Source organism: Nanorana parkeri, unplaced genomic scaffold (genome assembly GCF_000935625.1).
Source record: "Nanorana parkeri isolate BGI_ZX_2015 unplaced genomic scaffold, ASM93562v1 scaffold566, whole genome shotgun sequence".
Classification (NCBI taxonomy): Eukaryota; Metazoa; Chordata; class Amphibia; order Anura; family Dicroglossidae; genus Nanorana; species Nanorana parkeri.
This window is the reverse complement of record NW_017306834.1, coordinates 246,855-265,261: the sequence shown is the minus strand read 5'-3', so window position 1 is coordinate 265,261 and position 18,407 is coordinate 246,855. Positions and strand designations below refer to the sequence as shown.

The 18,407-nt window shown below is 46.4% G+C and overlaps 1 protein-coding gene across 3 annotated transcripts in view; it reads left to right on the top strand.

Moving 5' to 3' along the window:
- The first annotated feature begins 1,863 nt into the window (after positions 1-1,863).
- FBXO32 (F-box protein 32) overlaps positions 1,864-18,407 on the top strand; it is a 26,127-nt gene continuing 9,583 nt past the window's right edge. For 2 of the 3 annotated variants that reach the window (XM_018562217.1, XM_018562215.1), the window contains exons 1-4: positions 1,864-2,011; positions 10,936-11,045; positions 12,854-12,903; positions 13,223-13,315. In XM_018562217.1, the coding sequence (XP_018417719.1) occupies positions 1,899-2,011; positions 10,936-11,045; positions 12,854-12,903; positions 13,223-13,315 (366 nt within the window). In that variant the 5' untranslated portion in view covers positions 1,864-1,898. Of the gene's footprint in view, positions 2,012-10,111; positions 10,121-10,935; positions 11,046-12,853; positions 12,904-13,222; positions 13,316-18,407 lie in introns of all 3 variants that reach the window. The other variant, XM_018562216.1, reaches the window with a different exon arrangement.

Sequence of the window (18,407 nt, the reverse complement as noted above, 5' to 3'; positions counted from 1 at the left end):
GTGCCCCCTTACATTATGTGTCCTCATCAGAGTGCCCCCTTACATTATATGTCCTCATCAGTGTGCCCCCTTACATTATATGTCCTCATCAGTGTGCCCCCTTACATTATATGTCCTCATCAGAGTGCCCCCTTACATTATATGTCCTCATCAGAGTGCCCCCTTACATTATATGTCCTCATCAGTGTGCCCCCTCACATTATATATGCCCAGCAGAGTGCCCCCTTACATTAGATATGCCCATCAGAGTGCCCCCTTACATTATGTGTCCTCATCAGAGTGCCCCCTTACATTATGTGTCCTCATCAGTGTGCCCCCTTACATTATGTGTCCTCATCAGAGTGCCCCCTTACATTATATATGCCCAGCAGAGTGCCCCCTTACATTATGTGTCCTCATCAGAGTGCCCCCTTACATTATATGTCCTCATCGGTGTGCCCCCTTACATTACATGTCCCCATCAGAGTGCCCCCTTACATTACATGTCCCCATCAGAGTGCCCCCTTACACTAGGTGTCCCCATCAGAGTGCCCCCTTACACTAGGTGTCCCCATCAGAGTGCCCCCTTACACTAGATGTCCCCATCAGAGTGCCCCCTTACATTACATCGCCTCAACACACCACTTTTTTTTCCCCTTACATTAGGTGTCCCCATCAGAGTGCCCCCTTACATTAGGTGTCCCCATCAGAGTGCCCCCTTACATTATATGCCCCCATCAGAGTGCCTCCTTACACTAGGTGTCCCCATCAGACTGCCCCCTTACATTACATGCCCCCAATTAGAGTGCCCCCTTACATTACATGTCCCCATCAGGGTGCCCCCTTACACTAGGTGTCCCCATCAGAGTGCCCCCTTACATTATATGTCCCCATCAGGGTGCCCCCTTACACTACATACAGTCCATGAACCCATCGCACTCCAAACCGCTGTTCCATATAAAAGACGGGTGCTGCAGCAGTTGACGGATGGCAACCGTCTATAATTACAGGATAACATAGACACCGGCACTCCAAGTAATGAATCCATGGCGTCTGTTTATTGACGCATGAAACATAGCACGATGGATCAAAAAGCAACGTTTCGGAGTCTCACAAGATCCCCTTCATCAGGCAAAATGAGTGACCCCGAAACGTTACTTTTTGATGCATCGTGCTATGTTTCATGCGTCAATAAACAGACGCCATTGGGCCCTTACGTTACATGTCCCCATCAAAGTGCCCCTTACATTCGTTGCCCCATCAGAATGCCACCTTACATTCGTTGCCCCCATCAGAGTGCCCCCTTACATTACATGTCCCCATCAGAGTGCCTCCTTACATTCGTTGCCCCCATCAGAGTGCCCCCTTACATTACATGTCCCCATCAGAGTGCCTCCTTACATTCGTTGCCCCCATCAGAGTGCCCCCTTACATTACATGTCCCCATCAGAGAGCCCCCTTACATAGTTACTAATACCCCGGGATAGGAGGCGCTGGGCGGCTCTTCAGCAGAGGTAGAGAAGGCAGTCTGTTAGGGATGGAGATGGGACACACAATGGGGTGAATTTATGGAAACTGGAGCAGCAGAATCTGGAGCAGTTGCCCTTGGCAACCAATCAGCTTCTATCTATCATTCTCAAACTTGTCTGAACAAACCAAAGAGAGAGGCTGACTGGTTGCCACGGGCAACTGCTCCAGGTTCTGTCCCCGCGCTGTGTCCGAGCTGCAGCTGTCGCTCTCAGGCCCAGGATCCAGTTTCCAGTTTTGCAATAACAAAGCTGCAGCATAAACAAAGCCACGTGTCAGCGGAGGGGAGGGCCCGGCACTTCCGGCAACAAAGGCTGAACTATAAATAGCCCAGCTCAGGGCTGAGAACACTAGACTGAAAACACTGACAGAGGACACACAAGCCACAGACAATGCCATTCCTAGGACAGGACTGGAGGTCCCCCGGGCAGAGCTGGGTGAAGACGGAGGATGGATGGAAGAGATTCCTGGACCAGCACAGCAATTATGTCAGCGACATCAACAGGTGAGTTCATAGCCGCCTGCCCTGCTGGTGAACTACAAGGCTCAGCGGGGCACTGCCGGGCTTTGGCGGTGCAACATGCTTTTTAAAAAAACTTTACAATTCAGAAATGATGGGTATCATGGGACATTGAAGACCTAGGACACTTCCAGGGACCTTCCTTCTAGACAATTCTTTGTCTGTCCCTCATCCGTACAACTCTAAGCCAGGGGTAGGCAACCTCGGCACTCCAGCTGTGGTGAAACTGCAAATCCCAGCATGCCTCTGCCTCTGGGAGTCATGCCTGCGGCTGTCAGAGTCTTGCAATGCCTCATGGGACTTGTAGTTCCACAACAGCTGCGGTCCCGAGGTTGCCTGTCTCTGTACAGAGTGCCAAGAAATTCTGGAAGGCTGCAGAACGTTATCTGGCTGAAGTGTTGTTTACGTTGTGACGTTCCGGCTTCCATTAACCCACCGCGAGGGCTTTATCCATCAGGGCTTAGGAAGAGAAAATCACAAGCAGCCAATCAGATTCAGACTTCCCTGCTATACTGGAAATAAGTTTAGTTGCGTTTGGTTACCTCAGACTATCCTGGTTTCTGGTGCCTTGATACATTGGATTGTTAGGGGAAAGCATCCATGTCAACACAGGGAGCAGGCAGCATCCGGAGCCTTTGCCCTTGGCAACCAATCAGATTCTCTCTTCAGTTTGTTCAGTCAAGCTTTGATAATGAAACCTGATTGGTTGCCACGGGCAACTGCTCCAAATTCTGTCTGCTCCAGTTTTGATAAATTCCCCTCATTGCATGCAAACCCAGAACCCCGGTGCTGCAAGGTAGTGCGATGTCTCTGCTAATATAAAGTGTTTTCTTATCTGTTCAATAAGTGTCAAAAAAAAAAAATACCTGTTGATCCTGCCAGAGATCGTGTGAGCTGAAATCTTCCTGTGCTTTCTGCTTGTGCTCCAGTGTTATCCTTGTTCCCAGCTCTCTCTGGGGACTACAGATCACTTCCAGCTATGTAATGGAGAAGAGGAGAAGGGGGTGTTCTGTAGTCCTACTACTGATCCTCCACAGATGCAGTGCTGCGAGTAAGTGTTGTCACCCTAGCACAGTCCTAGCATGACAACACTGATCCTCCATAGATACAGTACAGCAAGTGAGAGTTGTCACCCTAGCACAGTCCTAGCATGACAACACTGATCCCCATAGATACAGTACAGCAAGTGAGTGTTGTCACTCTAGCACAGTCCTAGCATGACAACACTGATCCCCATAGATACAGTACAGCAAGTGAGTGTTGTCACCATAGCACAGTCCTAGCATGACAACACTGATCCTCCACAGATGCAGTGCTGCGAGTAAGTGTTGTCACCCTAGCACAGTCCTAGCATGACAACACTGATCCTTTATAGATACAGTACAGCAAGTGAGTGTTGTCACCCTAGCACAGTCCTAGCATGACAACACTGATCCTCCATAGCTGCAGGGCTGTGAGTAAGTGTTTAGCACAGTCCTAGCATGACAACACTGATCCTCAATAGATACAGCACAGCGAGTGAGAGTTGTCACCCTAGCACAGTCCCAGTGTGACAATACGGATCCTCCATAGATACAGTACAGCAAGTGAGTGTTGTCACCCTAGCACAGTCCTAGCGTGACAATGTTGATCCTCCATAGATACCGTACAGCAAGTGAGAGTTGTCACCCTAGCACAGTCCTAGCGTGACAATGTTGATCCTCCATAGATACCGTACAGCAAGTGAGAGTTGTCACCCTAGCACAGTCCTAGCGTGACAATGTTGATCCTCCATGCAGTACAGTGAGTGAGAGTTGTCACCCTAGCACAGTCCCAGTGTGACAACGCTGAACCTCCATAGATACAGTACAGCAAGTGAGAGTTGTCACCCTAGCACAGTCCTAGCATGACAACACTGATCCTCAATAGATACAGCACAGCGAGTGAGAGTTGTCACCCTAGCACAGTCCCAGTGTGACAATACGGATCCTCCATAGATACAGTACAGCAAGTGAGTGTTGTCACCCTAGCACAGTCCTAGCGTGACAATGTTGATCCTCCATGCAGTACAGTGAGTGAGAGTTGTCACCCTAGCACAGTCCCAGTGTGACAACGCTGAACCTCCATAGATACAGTACAGCAAGTGACCGTTGTTACCATAGCTACAGTACAGCGAGTCAGCGTTGTCACAGGCAGTGGCACCAAGGTGGGTGTCACCCGATGCGGCCACCGCACATGCGGTACGACGTCTGTGGTGTGACATCATCACGCATGCACGGTGATGTACTTCACTGCCGTTGGCCATCTTGGTGATGGACGCCAGCAAAGAAAGGAGGGATTATTGACCCGGCGGGATCAGGTATGGTGCTGGTTCCCCCACTCTCTCTCATGCCGCTATCAGGCTCTTGGGCCACCCCCTCTGATGGTGTCACCTGGTGTGGCTGCACCCCCCCTTGTGACGCCAATGGTTGTCACTCTAGCACAGTCCTAGTGTGACAACGCTGCTCCTCCATAGATAGAGTACAGCAAGTGACTGCTGTCACCCTAGCATAGTCCTCCATGATCCTCCCTAGATACAGTACAGGGAGTGAGCGTTGTCACCCTAGCACAGTCCTCCCTAGATACAGTACAGGAAGTGAGCGTTGTCACCCTAGCACAGTCCTCCCTAGATATAGTACAGGAAGTGAGCGTTGTCACCCTAGCACAGTCCTCCCTAGATACAGTACAGGAAGTGAGCGTTGTCACCCTAGCACAGTCCTCCCTAGATACAGTACAGGAAGTGAGCGTTGTCACCCTAGCACAGTCCTCCCTAGATACAGTACAGGAAGTGAGCGTTGTCACCCTAGCACAGTCCTCCCTAGATACAGTACAGGAAGTGAGCGTTGTCACCCTAGCACAGTCCTCCCTAGATACAGTACAGGAAGTGAGCGTTGTCACCCTAGCACAGTCCTCCCTAGATACAGTACAGGAAGTGACCGTTGCCAGTATTCTGAAGGACAAACCCTCGTAGAGCCATTAGAAATGTCATCTGTTATTGTTACACTGGTGAGTGACTGCGCACCCCCATCTGGTCTATAGTGACAAGAGGTTGCTATGGGTTACCGTGCGCCATGGCTCCTTGCACGGCCTTATTAATAAGTAACCACGGTGACACGGTGAAATATGGGCGGTGTCTTTTTCCTGCGCAGGTCACACAATAATAATAACTCTGGCGCAGTCACGGTTCTATGCACCTGGAAGGGTTTGTATTGTTGCGGATGTGGTCTGTGTGTGTGTCAGGCTCGGCATTGTGCTAGGCCCGGCCCGTGATGCGGCACTTTCCTGTCATGTAAACACAGGCCCGGCTCATGGAGCTTTCGAGACATTGAGTTCCCTATGGCCTGTGTGTGTGATCGGAGCTGGCTTGGGGCGGCGTGCACTGTGGCGTGTTATTTTTGTTTCTCTTGTGGAAAGCATGTGACCCACAGTGCCATGTTCCCTCCGGCAGATGGCGCCGCGCTGGCAGGGGGCCCGGATTACGGCGAGGGGTTTTGAACAGATCTCAGTCTGGATGACATTGCCCAGAATCTCTTGGCAGCTGTTCCTGAACTGTGTGCTCAGGGTTTCAGAAGAGCTTTGTGTGCGTCGCTGCTACGCCAGGCCCCCCCCCCCCTTTCTGAGCTTCAGCAATACAAAACATAAATATATCACAGAGAATTTATCAAAACTGGAGCAGACAAAATTTGAAGCAGTTTTGCATGGCGACCAATCAGCTTCTCTCTTCAGTTTGTTCAGTTAAGATTTGAAAATGAAAGAGAGAAGCTGATTGGTCGCCATGCACAGCTGCTCCAGATTTTGTCTGCTCCACTTTCGATAAATTCCCCTCATAGTGTTCCGAAAGATTGCAGTTTAAATGTTAGGGCCTTCGCAAACGGGCGCCGGTGACCGTAAAGGGATATACCCATCCCCCGCAAGCTCTGGGTGCAGCGTAAAGCCCCAAAATGAAGTCAATGGCTGTTGGTGTGCATGCGCAAAGACTTCAAATCTCACACGCACACAGGTTACGTAGTGTCAGCGTATACCTGACAGCGACAGCGCACAGCCCCCGACTTTACGCTGCGCCCAGAACTCTCTATACGCCGACATTTAGTTCCCGTTCACCCCTAGGCGTAGTGGAAAACTGTGCTGCGTTGGTGCGCACTTGTTTTCCACATTTGCTGCGCATCCTTATTGATTTCAGTGGGTTCCTTTACGTGTAACAAGCGCAGAAAACTAGCGCCTATCTAAGCCATAGAGGTGAGCGCAGAGCGACTGTCACTGGTGAGCTTGTCCCTTATCTAAGCCATAGAGGTGAGTGCAGAGCGACTGTCACTGGTGAGCTTGTCGCTTATCTAAGCCATAGAGGTGAGTGCAGAGTGAATGTCGCTGGGGAGCGCAGTGAAAGGAGTTTCCTTCTGGGTTCAGAGGAGCTCCTTCCATGTTCCGAGGGGCTCACATTTGGACTTGGTTCGATCCAAAGCTGAGCTCATCCCTGGTTCTGTCTCTTCCGTACTCTATCCAAAACCTAATTTCTCCCAGCCAGGCTCAGTCCAGTCCTGGAAAAGGACAGTTGGGATCCTATTGGTGACTGCGGCCAATGAAAGGCTCTTTGTAATGAAACCTTCTCCTCATTCTCTCCTTTCCCACACGATGACCCGGCCAAGTCAATGAACCTGTGACGTTCACTGATACCTCTCATTGTCAGGCCGTTTCTGTTTGCTGTGTGACTCACCTGTGCTATTCATCCATTACGTAGCTGCTATCGGCCCAGTAACCCCCTGGGGGGGGCACAAACAATGTCACGGGCCCGGGATGGCAGCGAGGTACCGGTACCCCATGCTGAAAGGGAGACCCATTACAGAAGTTGTATTATGCCACCAATGTGTAGGCCTTTCAGTGAGTCCGCTGGCACCGGCACATCGCTGTCACTGGATTATGTAAGCTATTGTTGAGCAATGTTTTGCATAACAGAGAAACAATTCATAAGCCTGACCCCGAATAGTATCCAGAACATAATCCTTGTGGGACTGCGATTAACTTCTCTCTCTCTGACAGAATACATAGGACGTGTTTGTATTAGCTGTGACGTCTGTTATTGCAGGTGACATGGCAGGTTAATGATAACCACGTACAGAGGAAAACACAGAGCAAAGTTCTCTTCAAGTATAGAACATGCAGAGCCAGTTACATACACGATATTGCCAGAAGTATTGGGACGCGGCCTTTACACGCACATGAACTTTAATGTCATCCCAGTCTTAGTCCGTCGGGTTCAATATTGAGTTGGCTCCGCCCTTTGCCGCTATAACAGCTTCAGCTCTCCTGGGAAGGCGTCCACATGGTTTAGGAGTGTGTCTATGGGAATGTTGGACCATTTGTGAGGTCAGGTACTGATGTTGGAGGAGAAGGCTTGGCTCGCAGTCTCCGCTCTAATTCATCCCAAACGTGTTCTATCGGGTTGAGGTCAGGACTCTGTGCAGGTCAGTCAAGTTCCTCCACCCCAAACTCCCTCATCCATGTCTTTATGGACCTTGCTTTGTACACTGGTGACAAGTCATGTTGGAACAGGAAGGGGCCATCCGCAAACTGTTCCCACAAAGTTGGGAGCATGAAATTGTCCAAAATATCTTGGTATGCTGATGTCTTAAGAGTTCCCTTCACTGGAACTAAGGGGCCAAGCCCAACCCCTGAAAAACACCCCAACACCATAATCCCCCCTCCACCAAACTTTACACTTGGCACAATGCAGTCAGGCAAGTACCGTTCTCCTGGCAACCGCCAAACCCAGACACGTCCATCGGATTGCTGGACAGAGAAGCGTGATTTGTCACTCCAGAGAACACGTCTCCACTTCTCTAGAGTCCAGTGGCGGCGTCCTTTACACCACGGCATCCCACGCTTTGCATTCCACCTGATGATGTAAGGCTTGGATGCAGCTGCTCGGCATGGAAACCCATTCCATGAAGCTCTCTACACATTGTTGCTCTGCCAATCTGGAGGCCACACGAAGTTTGGAGGTCTGTAGCTATTGACTCTGCAGACAGTTGGCGACTTCTGCGCACTGTGCGCTTCAGCATGCGCTGACCCCGCTCTGTCATTTTACGTGGCCTACCATTTCGTGGCTGAGTTGCTGTTGTTCCCAGTTGCTTCCACTTTGTTATAATACCACTAACAGGTGACCGTGAAATATTTAGTAGCAAGGAAATGTCACAGAACTCCTGAATCCAATGATATGGAGGGGTGTCCCAATACTTTTGGCAATATAGTGTAGATGGAAAGGTTGAATAAAAACACGGGTCAATCCAGTTCAACCTATAAAGCCCCTTTAAGATGGGCGCTGCCAGTTCCGATCAGCAGGGGACCCATGTACAGATCCCCTTCTGATCAGAACAGATGTCACTCTTTTGACATCAGAAACAACTCTAGTATGTATTCCTATTACAATGCTGATGTTATAACAGAAGAGGAGATGTTGGGACTTTACAACTCCTTGAAGGATTAATGCTCCGGACATGCAATGCAGCTGGTATATAATAACATGTCTTGACTAGTCTGCATTCAGCAATATATTATTCTTACCCTGTAATCCTTTTTTACGAGTCATTCCAAGATGTAGAAACAAAATATCCCGGTCCTATCTGGAACACGTTTCTTATGGTCCTTACTGATAACACTATACTAATTATCAGTGGTGTCACAGGGGGGGTTCGGCCCGCACCCAGGTGACACCCAGGGCCGGATTTACTCTCTCTGCTGCCCCAATGCCAGGTTCCTCATTGCACCCCCCCAGGCTGCATACAAGTGATTTCAATGACATCTCCAAGATCACTTGTACAAAACAAGCTGCAGCTTCCCCGCTGTACATATAGCTCTGCTTGCCCAAACCAAGGCTAAGTGTAGAAAACAACTACCCACCTGGTGCCCAGAACTGGGCGTCGGGAGATAGGAATTCCACACCCCTGCTGCCCCTCTACTCCCTGCGGCTCCGAGGCCGGGCATTGGTTGGCCTTTTGGGAAATCCGGCCCTGGTGACACCATCAGAGAGGTGATACCAAAATGGCTGACAGTGATTTTGGTGTCACCCCCTTCTGAAAAGTTGGGCACTCGGTCATGGACCGAGAGGCCGACAGTTGCAGGGGAGAGGAGGGGACCCGGCGGCATTCCTTATCCTCTCACTGCCGGCGTCCATCACCAAGATGGCTGCCGTGAGGTATCACAAAGCACATGGGCGAGGATGTCATGCGTGATTACGTCATGGCGGGGTGTCACCCGGTATCAGCTCCAGGTGACACCCAGCTTTGGGACGCCCCTGCTAATTATTTTTTATTATCATTAGTAATATTATACAATAATAATAATTAAAGAATGTAGAACTCCATGGGTGAATTACTTGGGCCCAGCACTCCTGTGCAAGATTGGGATGGCTGTTTTTCCCTTGTGTTTGGGGTTTTCCCAACATGATGCCGATCAGGATTGGAAATTTAGAAGATGATGCAAATTATAATACGCACCATGATCTCTGCATATGAAGGTCTCTGCACCATTCCACAGGAACTTTGTTAGAATACACATTACTGTGTTTATAGCAATAACTCCTGCAGTATTCAATTTTGGTCAGTAGATGGCAGTGTTTATAAGTTCTGATATCTATGGTAGATACTCTGTTGTATTGAATAAGGTAGAGACTAAATCTGTGGCTTCCTTCCTGTTTTAGCCAAGCCATGAGCAGCATGCATATCAGACTGTGTGCCTGTGTTTCTCTGTGAGGCTGTGCAAGAAGTTCCTACAATCTTGTTAAAGGGTTTATCATTACATGCAGTCTGCTCATTCTAAGTCCAGTTCTCTGTTAAGCTGGCCATACACTGTTTTATTTTTTTGCATTTAACCTGCGGGCTGAGCGAATAGAATATAACAGCTTCCTCCAAATCTCCCATTGGGCTGTTGTATTCTGACAGCGACGGGGGTGCTGCAGTCAGACTACCCGAACAGTGACAGCAGCTGGCAACGTTCACCCAAAAATGTTCCAACTGGTTCCTTCGATTTTATCTCAAACCGGCCCGGATTCACCCAGTGTATGGCCAGCTTTAGTACACTTCAGTAGAATGCTATACACTGAGTGGCCAGATTATTATGACCACCTGACGTTTGTAGGCAATTAGCTATAATTAGCTATAATTTGGCGCTGAAGTTGCTAGAGGGCCAGACCATTATAAATAGGGAAGCAGGTTGTTTACCACGACAGTAGAAGTGATTTGTCTCTGAAGATACGGGGAAACAACGCGATTTAACAGCCTTTGAACGTGGGATGATTGTTGGCGCTCGGAGCCATAGAGCGAGTATCAGCAAAACAGCAGAATTCTTTAAATGTTCAAGAGGGGCTCATTGTTAAAGTGTCTAAAGACCGGACTGTCAGCCTAAAATCTGGGTCTGAACGTGCGAATTGTGGCCGTCAGCGACTAGTCAATGTTAGGGCAGAACGGGGGAGGGGCAAGACTGGTACAAGACAACAGAAGGGCAACAGTGCCGTGTCAGATTCCTCGCATCACCTTTCAACATCTGGTGGAGTCACGAGGCGGCCCAACAAATTCATCTTGTGGCCCAACGAAGTACTGATGGGGGGGTCATAATAATCTGGCCACTCGGTGTATAATGTGATAACAACAATGAATTGTCTTCTGCGTTCTTCTGATTGGTCTCCTGTGTATTTGTTCATAATTCTGATTCTCGCTCTCTGATGACATCACAAGTTACATTTGTGGGGTTTTTAATGATCTGACTTCTCCTGCTACAGATATGGAGAGTTACAGCGCCCCCCCTGTCCCATATACAGTATATATATATATGATATGTTTATTATGTACATTGAAATCCTGTATCATTTGTAACCGATTCATGTTTCATATCCTTTGCAGCTATTTCAATGTGGAAAACAATAAAGAGAATCTCTACAACAACCTGAATTATGACATTTCTGCTAAGAAAAGGAAGAAGGATCTTCTTAATAACAACACAAAGACACAATGTAAGACAATAGGTGTGTGTGTGTGTATGTGTCATCATTTTGCATTTGCAATTGTTAAGCAGAAGTAGAATTATTTGCAGAAGTAGATGGTCAGAGACTACGGCAGACAGCAGTAGATGGTCAGAGACTGGGGGAGTAGAGAGGTAGATGGTCAGACTGGGGGAGCACAGCAGTAGATGGCCAGAGACTTGGGGGAATACAGCAGTAGATGGTCAGGGACTAAGGGATACAGGAGTAGATGGTCAGAGACTTGAGGGGATACAGGAGTAGATGGTCAGAGACTGGGGGATACAGGAGTAGATGGTCAGAGACTGGGAGAATACAGGAGTAGATGGTCAGAGACTTGGGGGAATACAGCAGTAACTGGTCAGAGACGAGGGGATACAGCAGTAGATGGTCAGAAACTGGGGGAATACATCAGTAGATGGCCAGAGACCGAGGGAATACAGGAGTAGATGGTCAGAGACTGGGGGAATACAGGAGTAGATGGTCTGAGACTTGGGGGAATACAGGAGTAGATGGTCAGAGATTTGGGGGAATATAGTAGTAGATGGTCAGAGACTTGGGGGAATACAGTAGTAGATGATCAGAGATTTGGGGGAATACAGTAGTAGATGGTCAGAGATTTGGGGGAATACAGTAGTAGATGGTCAGAGACTTGGGGGAATACAGTAGTGGATGGTCAGAGACTGTGGGCATTCTGTCCAATACGGTCACACTACAGACTTTGTAAAGTGGTAGGGGATTGGGAACATGCTACAGAAGACTTGGGACATGAGGCTGCTAGTGATCACTCTTATTCCCTTACAAAGCAATTCACTCATATTTATGCAATACAAAACACAGAAAATCCCCAGCTCACCTGCCAGCCAGCCTGCAACCAAACAAATTGCCCTGTCAACAGTATGCGTTAAAATCAGAGGTTTTAGTTGCACAAACTTTTGGCCAAAAATATGTAGAAGCCACACTGCCGCGCCAAGGCACCTCTGCAAAGTGTGGTCCTAACTCTATGTATCCGAGTCTCCAAGTGTGAGCATATTAATGAAGTTGATAAATTACATGCAGGTGTACCTGGAGGTAGCCAACTCCTCCTAATAAGGTGCAGGGACGCACTGGAGGCCCAGCAACCAAAAAATGCACGCTGGGACCCCAGTGCGTCCTCTCAACCAAAAATAGTCAAACTAGAAAAAACATAGTACCCGCATGAATCTATAACCGGCCTTTACGGCAGGGTGCACATTGGGAAGGCTTACAACAATACAAAACACAGAAAATCCCCAGCTCACCTGCCAGCCAGCCTGCAACCAAACAAATTGCCCTGTCAACAGTATGCGTTAAAATCAGAGATTTTGGTTGCCCCCTACACCCCCTTTAAAACTACCGGTGCCATGATATTCCTCTCAGCAAGATGTATTATAAAAGGTTTGAGGGAAAATAAACATATTTCTCAAATACAAACTTGAGAAACTCACTGAGCTTACAGTATCTATTCCAATGAATATTTTGTCCTTCACTGGTCCTGGGTATGTACCTAGGCAGGAAAACACTGGCAATGACAATAGGTGCCCAAGGGGCCACATGCTGTCTGCAGGACTCTAGTACTCCCAAGGTCGTGTAAACATGCTCACAGTTGTTAGATGTATCAGTCTAGCAGGGAGACTTTGCTGTAAGATTGTATAATGTTCAGAATATTTACACCTGAGTGTGTGAGGAGAAACTTAGCAACATATCTGAAATGACATTACTGAAAACTCTTCTCTTTTATTCTCTATAATAAATGTATTTCTTTTCCAACATTGTCTGAACAGATTTCTACCAAGAAAAGTGGATCTACGTGCACAAAGGAAGCACCAAGGAGGTAAGCAGATTAGATTCTTCTCTGTCGACATTCAGTATATATATATATATATTTCCATATTTCCCACCTAATGTTAAGTCCAGAAGTGTTAGTGAGAAAACATGAATTGAATTGTAACAAATATAGAAAAAGGAAGAAAGGATTTTATGTTACATAGCCACCAATCAGGCGCCTTCTTTTATTGTCCCATTCGGTACTACAGAGACATGCAGAGAATATGGTGGCTTCTGGTGGGAACATGTATATTTGATTCCAGGCCTGCTGTGTCTCCTGAAAAGCATTTTCCAGTGAACTCATTACGTTTTTTTTACACCTCCAGCGCCATGGCTATTGCACTCTGGGTGAGGCTTTCAACCGACTAGATTTCTCCACTGCTATCTTGGACTCCCGGAAATTCAACTATGTTGTGAGGGTGAGTTGAGACAGCACTTCAGTTCCTGCAAGTCTATGTTTCTGTTCTATCATACATTGTTACACTTTCATTTCCCCACCACCTCTCACACTCTGTACTTTCTGCATGTTGGCAGTATATTTGTGCTGACACAGAATGCTGGATATTTGTTTTCCAAACTCACCATGTCTGATGTCTGAAAACCATCAATCATATAAAATAAATGTCCCGGAGAGTTTGAAAGAGTCCACGGTTTTACAAAGACCAAAAATTCTCTAGTGCTGTCCTTCCTGCATTCTCTCTTCCCTCAGCTCTCATTTTTCCTTTCCTTCTCTCTTTTCTTTTCTTCCATCTCCTTCTTCCTTTCCACTCTCCTTTTCTCTCCTTCTCCCTTTTCTTTCCCCTCCCTTTCTATTTCAAAGTTTTTATTAGATTTTTTTCAATAGTAAATATACAAACATAGATCAGCAGTCATAACAACGGGACCATGTATTGCAAACATCATTGGAAATACAAGTGGTCGGCAGATGTAACAGAGAATACTACATGTGGTCCTGTGATGCATCTTAAGAGAGAGGACTATTATGGACAACTTAGTGGAATCAGGTTGGAACAACCGCAATGTAAGATTACCAATGTCCTCTCAGCCCAAAAATACAACGTTCCATATTAGTGTGGGTTGAAAAACATAATAACACATAGTTCTCCTTCTCCCTTTTATATCTTTCTCCCTTTTATTTCCCTTTCATTCCTTCTCACTTTCCTTTCCTTCTTTCCACCTTCTTCCTTTCCTTCACTCTCCTTCTTCCTTTCCTTCACTCTCCTTCTCCCTTTCCTTCACTCTCCTTCTCCCTTTCCTTTCCCCTCCTTGTCCCTTTCATTTCCTCTCCTTTTACTTTTCCTCTTCTTTTGCTTCTCTCTTTTCTTTCCTCTCCTCCTTTTCATTTCCTCTCCTTCTCCTTTTCTCTTCTCATTTCCTCTCCTTTTGCTTCTCTTTCCTTTCCTCTCCTTCTTTTTTCCCTTCTCCTTCTTCCTTTCCTCTCCTCCTTTCTCTTCTCCTTTCCTCTCCTTTTGCTTCTCTATTTCCTTTCCTCTCCTTCTCCTTTTCATTTCCTCTCCTCATTTTCTCTTCTCCTTATCCTTTCCTCTACTTTTGCTTCTCACTTTTCTTTCTTCTCCTTCTCCCTTTCTGCTTCACTCCTTTTCTCTCCCTATTCCTTTCTTTTTTTCCTTTCCTTATTACTTTCCTTTCCTTCATTTTTTCCTTCTTCCTTTCCTTCAACCTTTACTTTCCTTTTTTTCCTTCCTTTTCTCTTCTGTTCTTTTTTGTACTCTCCTCCTCTCCTTTTCTATATTTTCCTTTCTCCTCTCATGCAGTAATATATACGGAAGTTTCGTTTTCTGGTTTTGTAACAAGTTTAGCACAAGTCCAGCATAGAACAGGAAATGCCCCCTTACTAAGTCCAGCGGAAACTATTGTATGCTCCTGTGCTCTGTGCTTGGGAAGAAATCAGTTTTCAGTGTACCATGCTGTGTGTCCACACTGGCAGTTTGGGTTGTGTGTGACATTGTGGCTGCCTAAACCTGTTAATATAGGACAGACAAAGAAGTCTCTTGGCTCGAGAATGTTTCTCAGTAATAATATTTACTTTGCATTTGGCAGGCCAGATTTAAATGTAATTTACACAGCTGACTTGATGCCAGGATGGCAGAGTCTGTGTATTGTCATAAGGCTGTGTATTTCCTTCCATGCCAGAATCCCCTCAGCAGCAGCAGATCAGTTCATACACCACACAGATAACAGCGTGTCCCATGTACACATTATCTAGTCCGGGTTCTGCAGCTTGAGATAAGCTTTGTAGTCATTGCATACCCTGTGTATACGACAGAGAAACACTTTCCGTAGAGCAATTTTGATATACAGGTGAAACTCGAATAATTAGAATATCGTGCAAAGTTCATTTATTTCACTAATGCAACTTAAAAGGTGAAACTAATATATGAGAGAGACTCATTACATGCAAAGCAAGATAGTTCAAGCCGTGATTTGTCATAATTGTGATGATTATGGCTTACAGCTCATGAAAACCCCAAGAACCCCAAATCCACAATCTCAAAGAAGTAGATTATTACATGCAATCAATAAAACAAGGATTGTACATAGAACAATATCGGACCTCTGAAAAGTACAAGCATGCATATGTACTCAGTACTTGGTTTGGGCCCATTTTGCAGTACTTACTGCAATTACTTTTGCACGATATTCTAATCGAGTTTCACCTGTATGATGTCCTCAAAACTGAATATTAGTCAAAGAACTATCCACACAGCAGAAAGGCAAACGTAAAACCGGCCATACACCTATAGATTATCTGCAGGTTTTCTATGGTCAGGAAGCCAGGCAGCTTCGGCAAGTGAAAACGGTGTTCTTTCAAAAGAACACCGGCTTCTAGGCAATCGGGAAGCCGGGCGACGAGTCATGATCCGCTGTCCGACTTCCTGATAATTGGGACACACGGCACCAACATCGGTATTGGTGAGTGCCGAAAAAAAATAACGGTACTCGTACCTAATACAGAAAAAAACGGTATGGGTGCATCCCTAGCTCTTACCCTTCCCCGCTCTATCCAAAACAGAATATTTTATAAGTCAGCTGGACCTCACATAGCTATGAACTTGTAAACACCACATTCAAGCCATAAGGTTCTGGTTCTATTGTAGGCCCTTCAGACCTCAGCTCAGTACTGACTGCCATCCTCGCTGACTTGGGAAAACATCTGGTGTATTTGGATCCGCACAACCTGCAATGATGTGTCCAGTTGGCCGGACCATATTAGATGATGTTTCGCAGTTCAGCCCAATATTATCCTGTAATGTGTGAGAATATGAGGAATAATCTGATCATTAACCTACAAGCCAAAACGAATCCATCAACCTGTCAACGTTTTCCTTAATGGCGTGTAAAACATATTTGCCTTCATCAAAATCTAATCAGAACGTGGATATATTTTGTTTATAGCAAGGTGTCAGTTTTCTAGCGCAGTGATTATCTTCTGACATGTAATTATTTATATAATCCGGGTCATAGATTCAGAGTCATTTCTACTCTCTAGTGGAAATAAATGCATCACATAGGCTGATTGAATTGTATTCTTCGAAGTAATGTATATTGTGTTTGGATTTGTGAAAGTGATCAGCTGGGTGTAAATAATGTCATTACTCTGTATTGAAGAACTCAAAAAGAACTCCAAACCAAAACTTACCCTTGCAGTGGGACTACATCCGCACTGTGAAGGTTAAGTGCTCGTTTTGTCTAAGGGACTCAAATGAAGCAGATTTACTTACCTGATCCTCAGTCCCACCAGGCTGCTAAGGACCACTGACGTCATCACGTCTGCTACTACAGGTTCATTGACTTGCATCAGACATCAGGACGCTGAGGAATATTCGTCAGCCAGAGTGGCAGAGGAGAGGGGTGAGTGCTGACAGTGGCAGGACCAAGGATTAGATGACTAAAGGTGCTTTATTTGAGCCCCATAGACGGTAGTGTTGCACAAGAGGGGGACTGGGCCAGCCCTTATAAGATATGTCGGGCTGTTGGCAGAGGGGTAACTCCTTTAAAATGCGCCTATGGCGTCCTGCCTAGCCCCTGGCAACCAGTGACATCAGTGGTTGCCAGAAGCTTTGCGGGACACATGCCAGAGAAGAAAAGTCAGCTGCCTCCGTAGGTCGGTGAACTTTCACTAACCCACAATGGCGCTGCCATACCCTGGATACGCCATTGGCTGTTGGCAATGGATACTTCACCATTCAGACATACAGTATATTAGAGCATGAACACATGCTGGGCATTATAGGGAAACCCGCTCTCCATTCAGATCTATGACCACAGCATCTAGCAGAGGAAAGTTTTTTAGCACTTAGCACAATAATATTTATATATTTAGTAGTAACAATTCTATTTAGATCAGTCACTTATATCTTGTGTTACACACATACATTGCACCGTGCCGTGTCATAGGATTATCTAGCAGTTGTGTTTGCTTTCTGCGGCTCGGTCACATAACACATTGACCAGCTGCTGGGAACAACATGCAACCTAAAGCCTGACAGGAATGTCATTGGTTGTGTAAGCGGAGAGTCACTGCGGGGTTTAGGTGACTAACGGCGTACACATTCCCAACACGGCTTCACCAATCAATAACGAGGACAATGACTTATCAGGAATACAGGAATGTATACACAAATTTAATGTATATCTAAAGTCAACAGGTTTTTTTTTTTTGCTTTGGAGTAAGTAGGGAATGGTTAATACCCCAGTCAGTTCTTCCACCGTGTGTCCCATTGGGGAGAATAGAAGGGAAATCCTCCAATGGGGACACTAGTTGTGGTGACCACTAGATACAGTATTTCCCTCTTTGGAGAGACTTCCTCTCACTTCCTGCTGTGACCATTGAACAGAATGTGAAGGGAAATCTCCCCAATGGGACACATATGAAAAAAAGCGGACAGATTTTTGAAGTTGTTCCTCACCCATTGCTACAACTAACAATACAAACCTGACAGAGGTTCTACCCCCCTTCCTATACAAAACACTTTACAGAGAGATGGCTGTATGCAAACCAAAACGCATAACACAAAGGCAGTTATAGAGAAAACAACCCTTTGTGTCAAATGTGAACCAAGAGATAAAACTAGAAAACTGTCTGCGGAGTCGCCGTGTCTGAGAACTCCGGGGCTATGGAACAATAAGTGACGCGCTCTGACAGTTCTGAGCTGTTTATTAAGTTGGAAAACACTAACTTGGCTGCAAATGGAAACAGGACTGCGACCAAAAATCAAATACATGAAAGTGAAAGTTACCTGCCAAAATGTTTATGATCATATGCTGGAGCTCTCTGGTGATCATCAGACTATATGGCCAGAAGGTGTCACCTTGTTCTGAGGCCCATGTCACCTCTCTTCCTCTTATTATAAATGATAATCGAGGCAATGGGGAGGTCGTCTCATATTCTTCTCCTCCAGTCCTGGGTACACAGCTCACCCTTTTAGCTCCCAATGCCTGAAATATGTATTGTATAATCAGGAGTGTCCCTAGGCTTTTCACCGCCCG